The following is a 16605-nucleotide window of genomic DNA, read 5'->3' as shown; positions in this document are numbered from 1 at the left end:
GCTTCAAATAGTTACACTCAATGTGTTTGTACTGCGATTCCATGCTCGTGAAGGTGGACTTGGCCTGTCCAGCTGGTGTATGTTTCGCGTAGTGATACCTACCCATGTAATAGCCTCATTCTAAAGATCAGACCCACGGCTTTCCAAAACGTCTGGACTTGGTACGACTGCTACTGCATCGAACTTGAATGCAATGATTATTTGACCACGGTGGACTCCAACAGTTGGCGTGCATCCTGCGCATCCCCAACTAGACCTTGGAAACTCGGAAACATGGTGGGTGTTCCGGCATGAAGATACCTAGGCATCCCGTTCGCCGTTTCACCGCCGCCACCTTAAAGTGCAACTCAATCATCCATCAGTCTGCACCCTCTAGCCACCTCAACGACTATTCTCAAAGATCTTTTGTCGCACGAGCTGTCCTCTTGAGGTAGATGACGTATTTACCACGGCGACAAGCTGGGGGCTGTAGTCTTCACCAAACCGGCTCGTCATGACCCATTGCTTGTCAAATCGGAGCTCGCTAATTCGATCTCCAATCTGTAAGGCAACGTACTGGTGACCAGAGCCTGGAAGCGTCCCCCACTCGTCGTCAGTCTGCGGGATGCGGAACCTGGAGCCCTCCAGTTCGTGTACTGGCATGAAGTTGAATAGCAGCCACGGGGCTCCCGCACTTCCGTCGTCTCGGACTACTACAACGAGAACGAAGCCGGAGTCCAACCAGGGCATCTGTATGGGGAACTTGCCGTCGTCGTGGTACTTCTGCCTTCTGGAGTCATCGAGGTAGCACACTCTGCCTAGTTGCATGAATACGAACCCGGTGCCATCGTTACCAGTGGAGATGTTGCTGGTACTAGACTCGTCCGAGCTGTGCTCCTTACGTCTGTCTCCCGTCCACGGAACTGTCTTCGACAGGTTGATACCAAGGATACAATTAGGCATCGGCTCGCGTGCGTCGTTCCAATCAATGTCGTGATCTTCCGGCCTCAACTGGAACAGGTCTGGCCTCAGACAGTAGTGGTACTTGCCATACGTTCCAATGTCGATATGAGAGTACAAGTCGGTCCCGAGTAGGTCGCATAGGTTTCCGCGTGAAATTGGGTCGAGTAAGTCCACTTCTCTTATGGCCTTGATGATCTCGTCGGCGCTTGCAGGTTCTGGAAGCTGTCGACTGAGCTTGGTCCGCTCACGACACCAGGCTTTGTACTTCTCTAGGCTGTCCTGAATCATAGCATACGAAGTTAGCGCATTCATCACAAGCAGTTCAGACGGATATTCTTACATGATCTGGGAGCAGAGCTTCCATGCGCGCTTGAACCTTGGTTTCGATTGAAGGGTCTTTGTGTAGGCGCGGGCTGCCGTCTGGATTCTTGTAACCAGTCCTTGACAGATCTCGTAGCTCTATATAGATCTCCTTGCATCGCTCATCGGTAAACGTCATAGTAGATACACATATGCGGTCGCACCGCCCCTTGGAAATTGGAATGGTGTTGCGCGAAAGACCTAAGTTGGGTGACCTAGGAGTGTGGGCGAAGGAAGTAGTTGGTGTACTGAGAGTAGGTTGCCTAATGACGGGCTGCTTGAATATTAGTGATCGCAATCAACCATGCATCTGATCCAGAATTTGATGGCTATGCACAGTTCTCGAACGAGTGGATATGAGTCAACACACAAGTTGGTTGACCCAATGGTTCGGTAGCTAAACGCAATCAGCACATACATAGCGCAAGCAGCAATCCCCGACCACGGTCGCTGCAGAACCACAATTCCTTGTTACGGAAGGATCATTCTACCCAAGGTTCGCTGTACGAGGGAATATTGTTCTTTTTGAGCTGTGTTATACAGTTGACTTCGTACTCGGACTGAGGTGGGTAATCAACAAGCATATCGCATCGCCAGCTAACCTGCATATACCAACCAGATCTTGGAAATTCCGAAGTTCGGAAAGTGGGGAGAAGTTCAAGCAGGCTGCTAGACAAGCTGCGCATTTATCAGTTCCATTCATCGGTATCGGAGAGACATATGCTGCCCAGTGTGAATCGATCATGAACTCACCGTGATGTTCCATCGCGACTTTGCTTTCTGGGTGGTGTATGGGTTTTCGTCATAATGCAGCTGAGTTAGTCACGTATTACTACAAGCGGTAAGAAGGATTCTCAGTGATCTCACAAACCTCCACATCAGAGTGACGAATGGGACAGTGCCCGAATTCAGGGTCGTGACAGTAGCATCATAGATCTGCAATTGAGACTCGAGGCGTGTGGGGCCGCTAAGAGAGCGTTTTCAACGTTCTTCCACCATGGCGGAACACGATAGTGACGCGGACCCTGCGCGCGTTCGCGGTGGTGGGCGATGGTCTGTCAGCCTTGCCGTGGCGTAGTATGACATGTTTAGAGGCAGTCTAGATTAGAATACGGGTGTAAGTATCAGGCATATCCTGACATTGGGCGAACGCAAGTCTTGGTGCGGTAGGTTTTCGTGTGGCGTTGCAACGACGTAATAGCGCTGCAATACCCCGATCGCGACATTTTCGCGAAGGTACTGGATGCACTCAAGATGAGGGGAAACATGGCAGGATTAGTGTCTTCAGAGAGGAGCAGCGGCCGGAGTCACGATAGGTAGCTCGCGGGGTCGGGCTCTGAGCCGAAGTTTGGTTATCAGATGCGATAACCGCCGAGAGACCGAGGACCGGGCGGCGTGACAATGGCATGTTACAGAATTTGCGCGACTATGTGCCGAGAAGGCCTGCGCTTCAGCTCATAGTGGTTGCGGTGAAGGCTGGTGGTGTAATATAACGCGTTCGGTGAGCACCATGATCAGGAGATTGGGCTGATGCGGTGGGCGCAGTCAAGATGGTCGCAAGATGGTTTGATCTAGGTCTATGTCGGATAAAGTAGGACACGACAAGTGGGAATACGAGCGGTTTCGGCGATGGGGCGCAGGCAAGCGTCATTCGGCAGAAGTGTGCGTTCGGGATGCTCATCTCAGCCTTGAAGGCGTCGTTGATCGGCAGTAGGAAAAGCGTCCGGGCGCGGCCTCTGTCGAACATTTGTCCATCACCACCAGGCCTCACCTCATGCCCACACCCTCTGCCACGGCTAGAATCCGCCCAATACGAATTATTTCACAGTCACTGTCCATCGTGTCACCGATCTCGGGAATTCGCACGCGGCTGCCACTCGGTCGTGTTCGTTTGCCAGCCAGTCGAGGTGAGTGATGCCACGATCTGATAAGAAATTCGGTTGCATCAAAGCATCAGATAACCACCACCGTCCCCCACATGCTCTGCGGTCGCACATCTCCGTCGTCCGCGGTTCAACAAGCAAGCGCGCCATGCACACCTGCACCGCGCCTTGCTGTTGCATTGAATTCCCTATGGCCATACCAAGTCAGCTCTTGCTAATCATGGTCCGCGCTAGCAGTCCCCTTTGTCGCGTCCCCGGCAGCACGCCCATCGCTCCTTCACCTCACTCCACGCAGGCACATGGCAACCTCGACAGCCACCATGCCCAGCCCCATCCCTACCACGGCGACCTCCCACCCTGACGACCCAATTCCTGCCGAGCCAAAGGATATCCCACAGCTCTCGCTCCGGCCCTCGCCGGCACAGCAGTCGCAGCCGGAGCAGACCTCACCAAAGTCGTCGGGCGAATCCACACTATGGACTACAAGCAGCGATGAGTCTGAGGCGCCCATGACGCCCATGACGGAGCCCGATCAGGGTGTTGAGGAAGTAGTCGATAAACTACAGGAATTGCCTACCTCGGCTGTCAATTTCTCTGGGCAGACGCGTCCTCGCCGCGCATCTACCACGCTCATTTCGGACAACCCAAACGACATCAGACGGATACTGGGCGAGGGTGAGACAGCCACCAAGCTCATCAGCCAGTGCTGCGGTGGAGGATGCTGTCTGCTTAAGACACTGGCCCCAGACGCATCGTCGCCCAACTTCATACCCGTCGTCGTGCCCGACAACCATGCCTTCCGGAGCCTCAATCTGCAACTGGGCCCACTCGCTCTCGACAGCGAGCTCACGGACACGATTCCGCTCCCTCCCGCCAACATGTCCTTCGAGCCTCTGCCGTCCAAGGACACCAAGTACGTCTCGCAGGTGCACAAGACGCCGCCCAAGTACGTTCAGCCACACCCGCCCTACGAGGTCTACTCGGCGCCGCTCTACCACGCACGCGAGTTGACCAAGCCGGGCGCTGAGAAGAGAACCATCCACTTCGACATCGACGTTACCGACTACCCCGACGAGGGAGGCGTCGACTTCAAGGTTGGTGGTGCCGTTGGCATCTGCCCTCCCAACTCGCAGGAAATGGTCGATGAGCTGTTCGATCTCCTCTGTATCCCCAAGTTTGTCCGCGACAAGCCAGTCACACTCAAGACCCAGACGGGAAGATGGCCGACCATCTGGGGCGAAGACCAAGCGCGCGAGCTTGTCACAACCAGACGCGAACTGCTGACCTGGTGTGCCGACATCCAGTCGCACCCGCCCACCAAGAACCTCCTGCGCGTGCTCGCCGAGTATGCCGAAGCCCCCAACGAGAAGAAGATCCTGACATACCTCTGCTCAGCCCAAGGACAAGCAGCCTTCTGCGACCTCCGTACTACTTCTCACTTCACAGTCTCACAGATGCTTAGCGCATTCCCTTCGTCGAAGCCGCCGCTACCGCACCTCCTCTCTGTCCTCACCCAGCTGATGCCTCGATTCTACTCCCTCTCGAACGATCCCCACATCTCGTCGGCGCGCCCTGGCCTACCCGGTACTCGCCGTCTCATCGAGATGGCCGTCACAATTCACGAGACACCCGATTGGCATGCTGAGGGTGCTACACGTACTGGTGTGGGCAGTGGCTTCATGGAGCGCATGGCACACGCTTTCATCACAGCCGAGAATGAAGGTGTCGATCCCCGCAGCATCCTCGATCTGCGCATCCCCATGTTCCGCGGACTCATGGCGAACCCTCTGTCAAAGCAATTTGGTGGTGAAGGCCCCATGGTGCTCATCGGAGCGGGAGTTGGCATGGCTCCTTTCCGTGGTTTCATCCTGAACCGCCTCAAGAACGCCAACTGCGCCAACAAGATCTGGCTCATCCAGGGTGTCCGAGACTCCATGCTCGATGAGCTCTACTCGGGCGAACTAGGCGACCATGAGCGTGAAATCAAAAAGGTCGTCCAGAGCCGGAAGGTCAAGGTGGGGGGCTCCAACGAGGTCAAATACGTCCAAGACGAGGTGCGAGTACAGGCTGATATCGTCTGGTTCGTCATCAATGCTCTCGACGGCCGTATCTTTGTCTGTGGCTCTAGTAAGGGCATGGGCGAAGGTGTCGAAGAGTCTCTGATCGATGTCGCGATGCAAAAGGGCCGCCTGAGCGAAGCGCAAGCGAAGGAGTTCTGGGCCCGAAAGAAGGAGGACGGACAATACATTGCCGTAAGTACAGTTTCCAATCGTGCCTACCTTACACATACTAACGAACACGCAGGAAACATGGTGAACATGCCTTCTCTGAACATCTGTACATACAGTTACGACTTCCGTTTCACAGCCGCGTCTCCATCCTTATCGCTACCACATTGCCACGGCGTTCGAACAAAAGGTGTTCTTTACAAATCATACAGGCAGAACAAACATTAGTACGCACTTTCAGTCGAGGTTGGCTGTTCATGGCCTCTTCGTTCTCTGGGTTGGGATATTCGTCATCACATTAGAAGGACATGCGCGCAAGAGCATGGCGTTTGTCAAAGGCTGGGAACAGGCAATTTGTTTGCGTTATTACTATTGTCAAATCTATATCATCATATCACATGTAGTTGATGGTGGGAAGAGAACGTAATAAAAGGTGTTATTATACCTTGTGGTTTTCTGTGTCGAAAGCTTGATGCTTGAGTGAAAGCTGATAGCTTCTCAATGCCTTTGATAGCATTACTAGAGGTAGCTACCATCAATGTGGCATCATATGAAAGAGGTCCTCGAGGTGGAGGTATACATTACTCTTGGAATTATGTATTTATCGGAATTTGATGGGACGTATGCTACAAATCCTAGCTACACCCGGTAGCATATATGCTTACGAAGGTTAATTTTTCTTAAAAATGCTCTTGGCTATAGCCCTCATTAGTTTATAGAACCTGTTTACTATGCAATAGCCTTTGTTCATTGGCACATGTCGATTGTAAACCTTGGTTTCAATGCATCTCAACCATGGTTCCCAACATTTGCTACTTTACAGCGTTGTAGCATTTGTGTACAAACGATTTCGATCACTCACATTGCATCGAGAGAAACAGTGTCGTTCCTTTGCTCTTCTACCATCCATAACGACTAAGAACTCTTGTTCGGTACGCGTTTTCAGTCAACATTCTCCTCCAGCATGGCAAGCCAACTCTCCGACCTCCCAGACGAGGTCCTTCTCCAGATTTTGCACTACCTTCCCAAAAGTGTCAAGCACCCCAATCCCCAAGCCGACTTACTGAATGCGCTCTCGACGTGCAAGCAACTGGCGCCACTTGCCCGAGAGGTTCTCTTTTGCGCACCAATACTGTACTCAAGTAAGGTCGACCACTTCCTCGCTTCACTCTTCCAGTACCCAGACCTGCGACACAAGATCCGCAGCCTGACTATCGAAACGAAAATCCGTGGGATGTGCATAGGACCGAACACTATCCCAGCACTCGAGCCTTCGTTACTAGCCAAAGCCATAAGCCACATCAGCACATTAGCCATCGATCCTCTGACGAAACAGCATTTCACCGACTCCCTGCACGCCGGAAACGAATACGACGGGCCCAGCATCCTCCTCAGCCTCGTCATGACTATGCTACCCAATCTACAGGAACTGTATCTCGGGGGCTCGGTACTGTACAACTTCCCTTTTCTCCAACCCCTGCTCTACCATAGCAGCCTCTTTCCAGCCCACACGCCTGATCTAGGGCCTCTCCTCCCTCTCTTCAGCCACAAACTCACCGTACTCGAATTGCCCAACGACTTCCGCACGTCGCCTTCCGGCAGATCTGACTATCGAGGCTCTGTGTATGGTATCCCGAAGTACTTTCCCGCGTTGCGCACGCTCGTGCTGCCGAGTGATAACGTGGTATATGCGTACTACAAAGAAGTCGTGCCGTCAAAACTCGAACGGCTTATCTTGACCGACTGTCTCGGTAGAGAGGCAGAAAGGTGGGTGAAGCACGTAGCCAGGGCAAAGACAACGCTGTTTCCCAACCTGGCAAAAGTGAGCTTGTATCACTGCTACCCTGGAAATGCCGCTAAAATGGCGTCGCGGGAGTTTATGAAAGAGATGGGTATATTGTGTAAGTTCTCCTCCCGATCAAGATTTCGTGGTCAACGTTTTGTTCTAACAGTGTCCAGCAGTCTACCAGTATATTCCCGACTTTTATGACTGGACTACTCATGAGTATTTCCATCCTTGGCTGTATAGTGGTGACGAGCTTGATCTTTCGGCGGCGACCATGGATGAGAAAGAGCGTAAGTGGAATAAGGTTGAAAGGGATGAGAAGAAGAAGCGAGAGGCTAGGAAAATTGCATGGGGCGGAGTTACAGGTGGGCGGAACCACACGAAATCGTAGGAAGGATATGCGATTAGGACTTTATCATCAGTAAGGCCAACGTATCGTTAACGTAATGTTTGGTTAGTACACCCGCTACAAGCGGACTTTCCCAATTCTATCCCACACCAGGCCAACCTGTGCACAGTCAGTTTCCAAATCCTTATATCGAATCTCACACCCATAAACTTACTCCAAACAGTCGGCCCATCATTAACCTTGGCAACATTAACCCGATCCCCCACCCTCCACACCTCCTCCCTGCCCTTCCCCCAAAACCCATACCTTCCAAACACCGGACTCCACTTCGCCCCAACATCAATCCTGCGATCCTTCTGCAACCTTTTCAGCACCTCTCCACTTGGCCCCTCCCCCGGTTTCCCCGTCTTGTAGTCAATATTAATACTCTTGCACCTCACACAGTTATGCGGAAGCAAGATCTCCGTGCCGCCGTTTACTGTGACTTTACCCCAGTAATCTTCTTCGTACGGTTCATACGCGCCCTCGACTACGATATTAGGACGGAACTTTTCGATATCCATGCTCATACCTTCTGGTAGTCGGGAGGAAACATCATCGAGACTTGTTTGCGAACAGAAGAGATACGGGGCGCAGTCTGCGAAAGTGATCTTCCAGGATTCGGCTGCTGAGGGCTTGTGCAGACCCATTGCTTTCTCGACGTAGGAAGCAGTGAACGGGACGTATTTGGAGAGAAAACGGGTTAGTGGCGAGGGTGCAGCGGGTTGCATGTCTTGGAATTGGACGGTGCGTCGATTGGCTCCTAAGTAGACGAAGATGACTGGGTAGCCGAAACAGGATGTGAACCAGTCGCTGTACTTTTGGGGCATTAGGAAGGCGGACGTGGGGCTGGAGTGCATGTCGATGTTGATGGGAGATAGCTTTTCTGTATCCGGTTCTAGAGGTATCTGGATTGATGTTGCTTTTGATGAGTCGCCGTACGCGATGTGTTTTACAGTGATGGTGTCGCTGGTCATTTCTTGGAGGAATTGCGTCATTTCTGGGTATTTGGCTACGGCCATGTTTTTGTAGCCTTCTTCGGTTTTTTGGAGGAGCATGAAGGAGCCTGGGTGATGTTAACATTGTGCCAGTGTAAAGAGGATGTGCGAAGCGTACGGTCGTGCTTGAAACCATGAGCGGTGGCAACGGCTTCGGTGACCTTGACGGCTCGCAGCGACTTGATGGGGTAGATGTATATCTACCAGTACTTTCATCAGCACACGATCTCTGTCATCTCATAATCATCCAACATACCGCTGAGATCTTCATAGCCGTCAACCGCTGCATCAACGGGCTAAGAAGATTGAGAAGTTGATACATGCCGAAAGGCACTACACAAAGTGCCGTGATTATCCATATCGGCGACACCTTCTCCATATTGAAAGCGTACTCATTTTCCATACTGGGCAATCAATTCGTAAATATCGAGAAATGGAAGCGACGGTGGTCTTGGAAGTTGATGTGGTTGCGGTTGGAGATGCGCCTGACCTACGTGTACGCCTTACCAAGGCGCCAAGACATGTCAAACCTACTTAAGTAACCTCGGCCATCGGTCATCATCGAACCTTCAATGGCACGCAGTGGCGTCAGTATCATGCGACAGTCGTAAGAAAGTTGCATTGGTAAACACATTGTTAAGTACTCAAGGCCGAGAAGGACCGCGGTACCTAGACGTCCGCAGTTCAAAGCAATGCCGGCTTTGATGCGTCAACTATACAGAAAACGCACTCGAATAGCTTCAATGAGTTTGTTTGATCTTGATTCATCTAGCCACAGTCCTACAATCTGGACCCTTACACCCTCTTTCCGAAAACTCGGAACCGCTTCACACCTCCATCCGGGATAATCACCAACTTCGCATGCGTGTAGCCCCTGCCAGCCACCTCCTTCAGCTCAGCCTTATACTCATGCTCCTTATCCGGACCCGTCTTTTGCGGCTCCAAAACCTCAACCCACTCCTTATCATCATGAGCCGGATCCTTCTCAAAGCTTCCAGCAAAGACCTGCACCTTTTGCGGGAAGTTACCCCTAAAGTGCGCAGTGTCGACAACAACGTGGTCGATCTCGCCCTTTGCGCCTAGTCTGACAATCGTCCAGTCGACGTGTTCGCCACGCGTGCGCTTCGTTTCCCAGCCGTCGCCCATGTCTTTTCCGCGACCGGGGAGGAGGAGATTGTCTTTTGTGCCGAAATGTTGGTCAGAGCATGATGTTGCGACACCTCCCATGACTGTTGCTGAGAGCTCGAAGATGGCATCTGCGGATTGGGGGAACACGGGCACGGCGACACCGTAGAGGCGGAAACGCGCAATGCCACCGTCGGGGTACATGAGGAGCCGGACGTGGGTGTACGCTTTTTCCGTAATGTTTGCCAGCTTCCATCCGTGCCGTTGGCTAGGTCCACACTCCTGCTTTGACAGAATTGTCTCCCAACCCTGGTAGCTTGGCTTCTTCACCTCTTCTTCCTCTTTCTCGTCCGTGATAAAAGCACCCTCGACGGCAATTTCTGGTGCATGGTTTCCGTTGAAGTGTGCCGTGTCGATTTCTACACCTGCTACTTTTCCGCTGGCGGTACCCAGTCTCAGTACCACCCAGTCGGCAGGTTCGGTGTTGTGACGTCGGGTTTCCCAACCGTCATACCAAGCTCCCGTATGTACGAAGACACCAGGTTTACGGACTGCTGGAGTCGGCGTTATGAGATTCTCGGCTGCAGCGAAGTATTCATCACTGAAAGAGAGGACTTTGGAGCCAAGTGGTGCAGATATGAGATCTTAATGCTTGTTAGATCTTCTTTCGCAATGCGAGGGTTATGAGCTTCTCACCAGTGTATTGGGACTTGAAAGTACTATCGATCTCATCAATTGGTATCGATTGCGCAGTGTTTGTGGCTACGCTTTTGACATCTTCTGGTGAAATGGTGCGAATCTCCATTTTGAGAGTATGATATGCAAGAAGAATAAGAAGATAAATGCAGTATGCTGAAGAGAGAGAAAAGTAGGAAGTTTGTTTTGGGATTTGGCTGACTACCAAGAAGTTATGGCGGGGTGGTGGAGTGGTGGGGTAGCTAGACCCTGCGTGCCAACAGCTGCTGCTGCTATCGGAATCCGCCGATGCCTCCGCCGACTCGATGGATATTGACGGGCCGATCACGGAGTGATACCGATAACTAGATAGCTACCTTACATAAGACTCTCATTATCGACAGTCATTCCATGTATTGTTTGTAAAGTATTTGACTCCTCTCGCTGTGAGATGGGCCGATGCTACAGTAAGCGCGCTGTTTGCCCGGCGGGACGCACGATAGGGAAAAATTGATGTGTCCGTAGTTGACACAAAAGATTGAAGTAATGGTAAACAGATCTATGCATACCCTGATACTATGGTAATATCCAACTTGGGTGCTGTTGCACCCTTCATCCCCCAACGGAATCAGCATCGTTCTTGCGGTTGCAGCCGAAACAGTATGCCTGCATCCTCAGATCTGGTTTGCGTGCCGTAGGGTAATTGATAGAGTATTCCTCTTTGGACCGTTTGTCGGACCAGGTGTAACGTGTGTATCCAAGTCATATGCGGCAATGCAACAAAGAACGCGACGGTCAGCAGCAACGAGATGTTGTAGAACGGAACTTGAAAGAATCCGGTCTTCGTCTCAACCAAGCAGTGTGGATGCGACTATCAAAGTCTCAATTAGCAGGGCTCTCAATACTGCCGATCTTCATCTTCACCCATAGCTCGGATCGTTCCACTGCGTCTCAGAATAGTAGGAGCTTCCATTTTTGTTGTTGCCTCCATTCAAGTCCAACTTGGCCATAAACTCGGGGGGTACGGTGGGAATGTATTTCCGTTCTCGTTCTTTGTTGACACCTCCGAATCCAGCACCGTAGGTGATGAGCATGTCCGTTGACGTTGGAAGTGAAAATGGCAGCATGTACGACGGGTCTAAGAGCAGCTCGTCCGGTGGCTCGTCCTTCTCGTCTTCTTCCGACATGCGCGAAGGCGCAGGGGATGGTTCGACAGGTTTATCGGAAGTAGGTCTGACAGGCGTGGTTGGTACGGATTCCGATGCTGGCGGCGGATTTGGCGACTTTGTGCGTGCGGCTTTACGATCAGCGGCAGCTTTTTGAAGATGTAAAATGTACTTGGAAGCGCTTTTCGGAAGGCCTTTCTCGCCCACTTCGGGGCGGTAATATTTCGCGGTGTGTAGTAGCTGTTGGGGCGACAGACGTGTTAGCTGTTGTAGAGTACCCACGAGCGACTCTAGGTCTTCTCCGAGTGAAGAGAAGCATTGAAGCCATTGCAGAAGTTGCACCAGAGGCTCGAGATGCCGTTTAGCAGCGTCCGCGGTGTTCTCGCCGGTAGAAGTCATGGAGCCGTTCTCGTAATGTTCGGGTTGCCGGTTGTTGGAACGAGCCCAGTCTTCGAGCGTCGAGACGTTCATGCGTATTTGCATAGCTTTTGTCCGTGCAAGATACTTCCGGTTCGACATTATGCGGTTAAAGACTTCGGCGGAAAGCCAGTAAATGAGCTGCGATAGCACCTGCGCAGCAATGACAGAGTGCACATCGTACAGATCAAGGACGAACAGGGTGGATGATAGGAGAGAAGTGATGTTTCGCGGTGATGGCTGTGCTCTGCGCTTTGGAGATGGCGGTCGGAAGCGTTTCTCGAGGGGTTCTAATGGCTTCGCCTTGGGTTTGGATCGAAATATTTTCCATTCGTGTTGGAACTGTACGTCTTCGAAGCCAGGCATGGGCTCATGGTCGAGCATTGCCTGGTCCAAGTTCTTGTCCATCCTTCGCTCAGCGTCACGGATGATCAAGATGAAAATCTCATTGATAAGTTCTGCCATCTGCAGTTGAAACTCAGTAGTCGCACTCGTGAGCCCGCCGTCTTTCTTGAGGTAATGTAAAAGCAGTGTCGCATTAGACATCCAGAAGGCCAGCACAGTCATATCCCACTGGTGCTTTTCTACAACGTCGTTTATCTTGTTCATGGCAGATACCAGCAGGGTCTCGAGAAGTTCCGGGTTCGCATGATAGTGTGCGTAGCGGGCACTCAGGAAGAGTATGTTTGCGGGAACTGGCTTTTGTGAGGGAGAGCGCTGCGGCGTCATGTTTGTGATGATAATGTCCAGTATACGTTCCAGCTCACTTTCTTGGAAGACAAACATCTGGTCGTTGAGACATCTGTCCCAGATGAACTCCTGCGCTTCTTCTTCTGGCTCTTCAGGTGACTCGGGCTGTTCGTCCAAGCCAAGGTTGCCGATATCAACCTCGAGATTGAAAGCACTCTCCATCATCATGCGCCGTTTCAAGTCGTTCTCCTGCATTTCTTGCTCAAAGCGGTCCTGGGAGAATCCAGAGCTGTAGAAGTCGTCGCCAACACCGACGTTGCCAATCGCGTATCCGCTCTCGTGTAGATAGTCGGACAGCTCGGTGTTGGGCTCGACGAAATCGAAGGCGGTCCTTCCTCCAGAAGACTTGACATCAGTCGATGCGCCGTGGTCGAGCAGAAGTTTGACGATGGCCTTGTGCCGATTTGTCATGGCCCACATAAGCGGCGTCCAGCGATTCTTGTCCTGCATATCAACAGTTGCGCCCTGCTCGAGAAGTGTAGCTGCCACGTCCTCGTGTCCAAAACAGCTTGCGTAGACGAGTGGCGGCGTGCCTTCGGCGTCGACGCCGTTGATGTTGATGTATTCCCGCGTTTTCCCATCCAGCAGCCGCTTTACCCTTTCCAGCTCGCCATTCGATGCGGCCAGTGTGAAAAGTCCCTGTAAAGCCTCTTTCTTTTCCTCGTGTGACAACTTGTCGTCGGCGACAACCTTGGCCTCGTCGCCTGCATTGTCGTTCTTGAGGCGCGCCTGGTGGGCCAGCATCTGCACTAGGCGACTATCGCTGTCCTCGAGCTGCTGCATGTCCTCGTCGCCAAACGTTGGGTCGTCGAGCGAGAGATTGAAACTGAGCGGGCGGGCGGGCATGGGGGTGGTGAGAAATTGCGACTGCCCTATGCGACGTCAGTTCCTCATGGTTCATCGCGCCTTCCCTATCCGACACTTACCCTGCCAGGCGTCGTAGATCTCGGTTTCCTCGTTCATGATGGTGACAGGTCGCCTGTCATTGAGGGAAGTGGGCAGGTCCGAGGGGAGTTGTCGTGGCCTCATAGGTTCCCCAAGGTCGCCTGAATAGGCATGCTCGTGGTCGGGCGAGTCCATTGTGTGACATTGAATAGGGTGGATGTGGAAGGATGGTGTTTGCTATGACAGCGGCTACCTCTGCGGAAGATGCATGTGTCAAATGTCGAGGGATGCCCGGTCGCCTGTGGTGGGGCAGCTTCAGTCTAGCAGTGGCGGGCAGGCAGAGGGTGCTATGGGGGCGAAAGTCGGTCGCAGTGGGAAATTGCGACTGGGCGTATTGCTGACCCGCCCGGCGGAGGTGGTAATAATGCAGCGTCGGTATGCAGATGATGCAGACGGCACTACTGGCCCTGAACCACGATGATGTCGCTACCAACGGCTCCAGCCCGAGGGCTAACGCGCCAGGCCGATCTTCCGCTATGCCAAATACAGCCGTCCCAACTTGCGCGGGGGGTGCTCGCCTGCCTGCCAGCCACACATGGTCCACGTTGATATTCGCGGCGGATGCATGCTTGGTTTTGGTTTCAGAGCGCGTTGGGCTGGGCAGGGAAACGTTACTTTTGCGTGCGGTGCGTTGGGCGCAAACTTCCGCTACAGCGAGCCCATGTCGATTATGACGTCTAAGAACAAGCGCGAAGTCTGAGCGCGCATCTTCGCAGTCCGTCTGCTGTGGCTGGAATGCCATCAGTAAGCACTCCACATGCGCGTCTGCTCCCTCTAGAACACTGGCATCAACAGCCTACCGGACTCTCCTCTACGCCCCTCCCGTCGCTCCCAGCACTCCCGACGACCGCGCTCTTGACATGGCAGTCGCGCCCCGCTGATGCTGTGATGGATAGATCGAGCGCCTGGCGACTTTACCCTACACATTGATTCTCTACATCCCACCCAGAGCATGTCTTAGATCCCTGGCGGTTGCGAACATCGGAAAGACACAATGACTCGATCGGAAGGAGGCGGGCGCACGCAGCACTTCTCGCACATCTTTGCGCGTCTGCAGGAGCTGCAGAACTATGGCTGGGACACGGACATTGAGCCCTTCCACTCAGTAAGAGGCGTCGCATAGCCCAGGTTGTCGCTGCACCATGCTAACGTCGAGTAGTCGTATGATAACTGGCATTTCTTCGGTTACGAGAAGCAAGCGCCCCGGCAGGATCGCCCTGTGTCAAGAGGAAGGAGCGCCGTAACCTCCCCCACCTCTCTCAAGCTGTCGCATTCGCCCGACTCCCTGACCCGAAGCCGCCCAACCATAACACGCACTCACCGCAGTTCGGGCTCAGATGCGAGCGCCTCCACCGTACAAACACATCGCACCAACACCACCGCCAAAGGTGTGGCGAGAGAAGGCCGGACCGTCGTATGCCGTGTCTCGCAGCAGACTCTGCGCCTCGAACGCGAGTTCCAGCTCGCCAAACTCGTCGTCAAGGAGTCGGATCCAGAGTGCAAGCACTTTGTTCGCCCCATAGAGTTTGTGAGGCTATCCACCAAAGCCGGTGAGGAGCCTCTTGTCGCCAGTATATTCGAAGCCCCAGGGCCCAACTACCTCAACGACTTGGTCAACTTCGGCCCCAATTTCTGGAAGGTTGGCAGTCATGGACAGAGCGGTCAATCAGATACTTCATTGCCCAACAAGGGGATACCTCTCCTCACCTTCCTCGACTTTGCCGTCGGATCAGTCGAGTGTCTGGAAATATTGCATCACGGTCACGAAATCGTCCATGGCGAGATTCGGGGCGATGCCTTCCATTTCGCTGAGAACGGGACAGTCAAGATGATCAATTTTGGATCCGGCGCACGATCTTTCGAGAACGGACTGACAAGCGCGGGTTGGAGTACCCTGTCAAAAGAGACTGGCATCGAATTGAAGTTGGCCTTCATATCCCCTGAACAGACTGGTAGAATGCCCGCTGAACCCGACACAAGAACCGACATCTATAGTCTTGGTATTCTCTTCTACACGATGCTCTGCGGTCAGACGCCATTCGAAGGCGCTACGGCTCTCGATGTCATGCAGAACGTCATCAGCAAGCGAATTCCTCCAATTTCTTCCAGACGACTAGATATCCCAGAGGCTTTGTCCGAGATCATCCAACGTATGACGCAGCGCAATATTGAGGAGAGATACCACTCTACTTCAGGCTTGAAATTCGATCTCTTTCGTATCCGCGAGCTTCTTTACGATGGAGATGTAGAAGGATTGAAGGCCTTCCATGTAGGCACCAAGGACATCAGTTGCTTCTTCAACTTGCCCCTCAAACTAATCGGGCGTGAGAAAGAACGCAAGACTATAGTAGACGTGATAGAGCGCGTAGCGAGGCAGCGTCGGACTAACGTCAAGGCGTTGCAGAGCCTGAGCTCAGGTTCCTCCTTTTCAGATCAACGACGAGACCTGCAGTTTGACGACATCATTTCCGAAAGCACTAGCTCCAGAGGCTCCGACAGCAGGCTCAACAGCGTTTCGGCAGATGGCCCTGTATTCATGGAAAGCGCTCGGTCGATGCAACAGGGCTCCCAGGATAGTGTGGCACAATCAGAATCATCAACGGCTGAGGGAAGTGTGGACAGTCGGCCCCAACTGCAATCCGCGAGCCGCGGCCGTTCCAACAATAGCATTGAGAGCACCGGAATCTATTCTCGCAGCCACCAATCCAACGATGGCCTAAGAACTCTAGCCAGCACGCGAAAACTAAGGCGCAAGGCGCGATGTGAGGTGATAGCCATCGCCGGTGCCACCGGATTGGGTAAATCTCGTCTCGTGCAGAGCGTACAGAGCACAGCAAGGAGCACTGGCTACTTCGCTATGGCTAAATTTGATCCCGCCAAGAAAGCACCATTTGACCCCATTCTTCGGCTGATGTCTTCTTTCTTCCGCCAAATATGGTAAG

General features: G+C 52.9%; 7 protein-coding genes across 7 annotated transcripts; 3 read left to right on the top strand and 4 right to left on the bottom strand.

The window, feature by feature from the left end:
• Positions 1–381: 381 nt before the first annotated feature.
• Positions 382–1441, bottom strand: J4E84_007859 (uncharacterized protein; the record flags this gene model as incomplete). The annotated part of the gene is made up of 2 exons (XM_049390437.1): positions 382–1221; positions 1283–1441. 2 exons carry the CDS (start codon positions 1439–1441, stop codon positions 382–384), a joined length of 999 nt encoding a protein of 332 aa, XP_049241897.1.
• A 2064-nt stretch (positions 1442–3505) lies between these two features.
• J4E84_007858 (uncharacterized protein) lies at positions 3506–5501 on the top strand (the record flags this gene model as incomplete). The annotated part of the gene is made up of 2 exons (XM_049390436.1): positions 3506–5437; positions 5490–5501. 2 exons carry the CDS (start codon positions 3506–3508, stop codon positions 5499–5501), a joined length of 1944 nt encoding a protein of 647 aa, XP_049241896.1.
• An 876-nt stretch (positions 5502–6377) lies between these two features.
• On the top strand, positions 6378–7590 carry J4E84_007857 (uncharacterized protein; the record flags this gene model as incomplete). Its single annotated transcript, XM_049390435.1, has 2 exons — positions 6378–7314; positions 7373–7590. 2 exons carry the CDS (start codon positions 6378–6380, stop codon positions 7588–7590), a joined length of 1155 nt encoding a protein of 384 aa, XP_049241895.1.
• A 97-nt stretch (positions 7591–7687) lies between these two features.
• J4E84_007856 (uncharacterized protein) lies at positions 7688–8874 on the bottom strand (the record flags this gene model as incomplete). Its single annotated transcript, XM_049390434.1, has 4 exons — positions 7688–7707; positions 7763–8653; positions 8704–8785; positions 8842–8874. The coding sequence occupies 4 exons, from the start codon at positions 8872–8874 to the stop codon at positions 7688–7690; spliced, it is 1026 nt and encodes a 341-aa protein (XP_049241894.1).
• A 506-nt stretch (positions 8875–9380) lies between these two features.
• ALC1 (Allantoicase) lies at positions 9381–10515 on the bottom strand (the record flags this gene model as incomplete). Its single annotated transcript, XM_049390433.1, has 2 exons — positions 9381–10354; positions 10407–10515. The coding sequence occupies 2 exons, from the start codon at positions 10513–10515 to the stop codon at positions 9381–9383; spliced, it is 1083 nt and encodes a 360-aa protein (XP_049241893.1).
• Positions 10516–11305: 790 nt separating this feature from the next.
• Positions 11306–13798, bottom strand: J4E84_007854 (uncharacterized protein; the record flags this gene model as incomplete). The annotated part of the gene is made up of 2 exons (XM_049390432.1): positions 11306–13590; positions 13645–13798. 2 exons carry the CDS (start codon positions 13796–13798, stop codon positions 11306–11308), a joined length of 2439 nt encoding a protein of 812 aa, XP_049241892.1.
• Positions 13799–14657: 859 nt separating this feature from the next.
• J4E84_007853 (uncharacterized protein) lies at positions 14658–16604 on the top strand (the record flags this gene model as incomplete). Its single annotated transcript, XM_049390431.1, has 2 exons — positions 14658–14768; positions 14823–16604. 2 exons carry the CDS (start codon positions 14658–14660, stop codon positions 16602–16604), a joined length of 1893 nt encoding a protein of 630 aa, XP_049241891.1.
• Position 16605: the final 1 nt, after the last annotated feature.

Source organism: Alternaria hordeiaustralica (assembly GCF_023758085.1).
Source record: "Alternaria hordeiaustralica strain BMP 2776 chromosome Unknown scaffold_18, whole genome shotgun sequence".
Lineage (NCBI taxonomy): Eukaryota > Fungi > Ascomycota > Dothideomycetes > Pleosporales > Pleosporaceae > Alternaria > Alternaria hordeiaustralica.
Note: the sequence above shows the minus strand (reverse complement) of the source record. Positions and strands in the feature narration are given on the sequence as shown.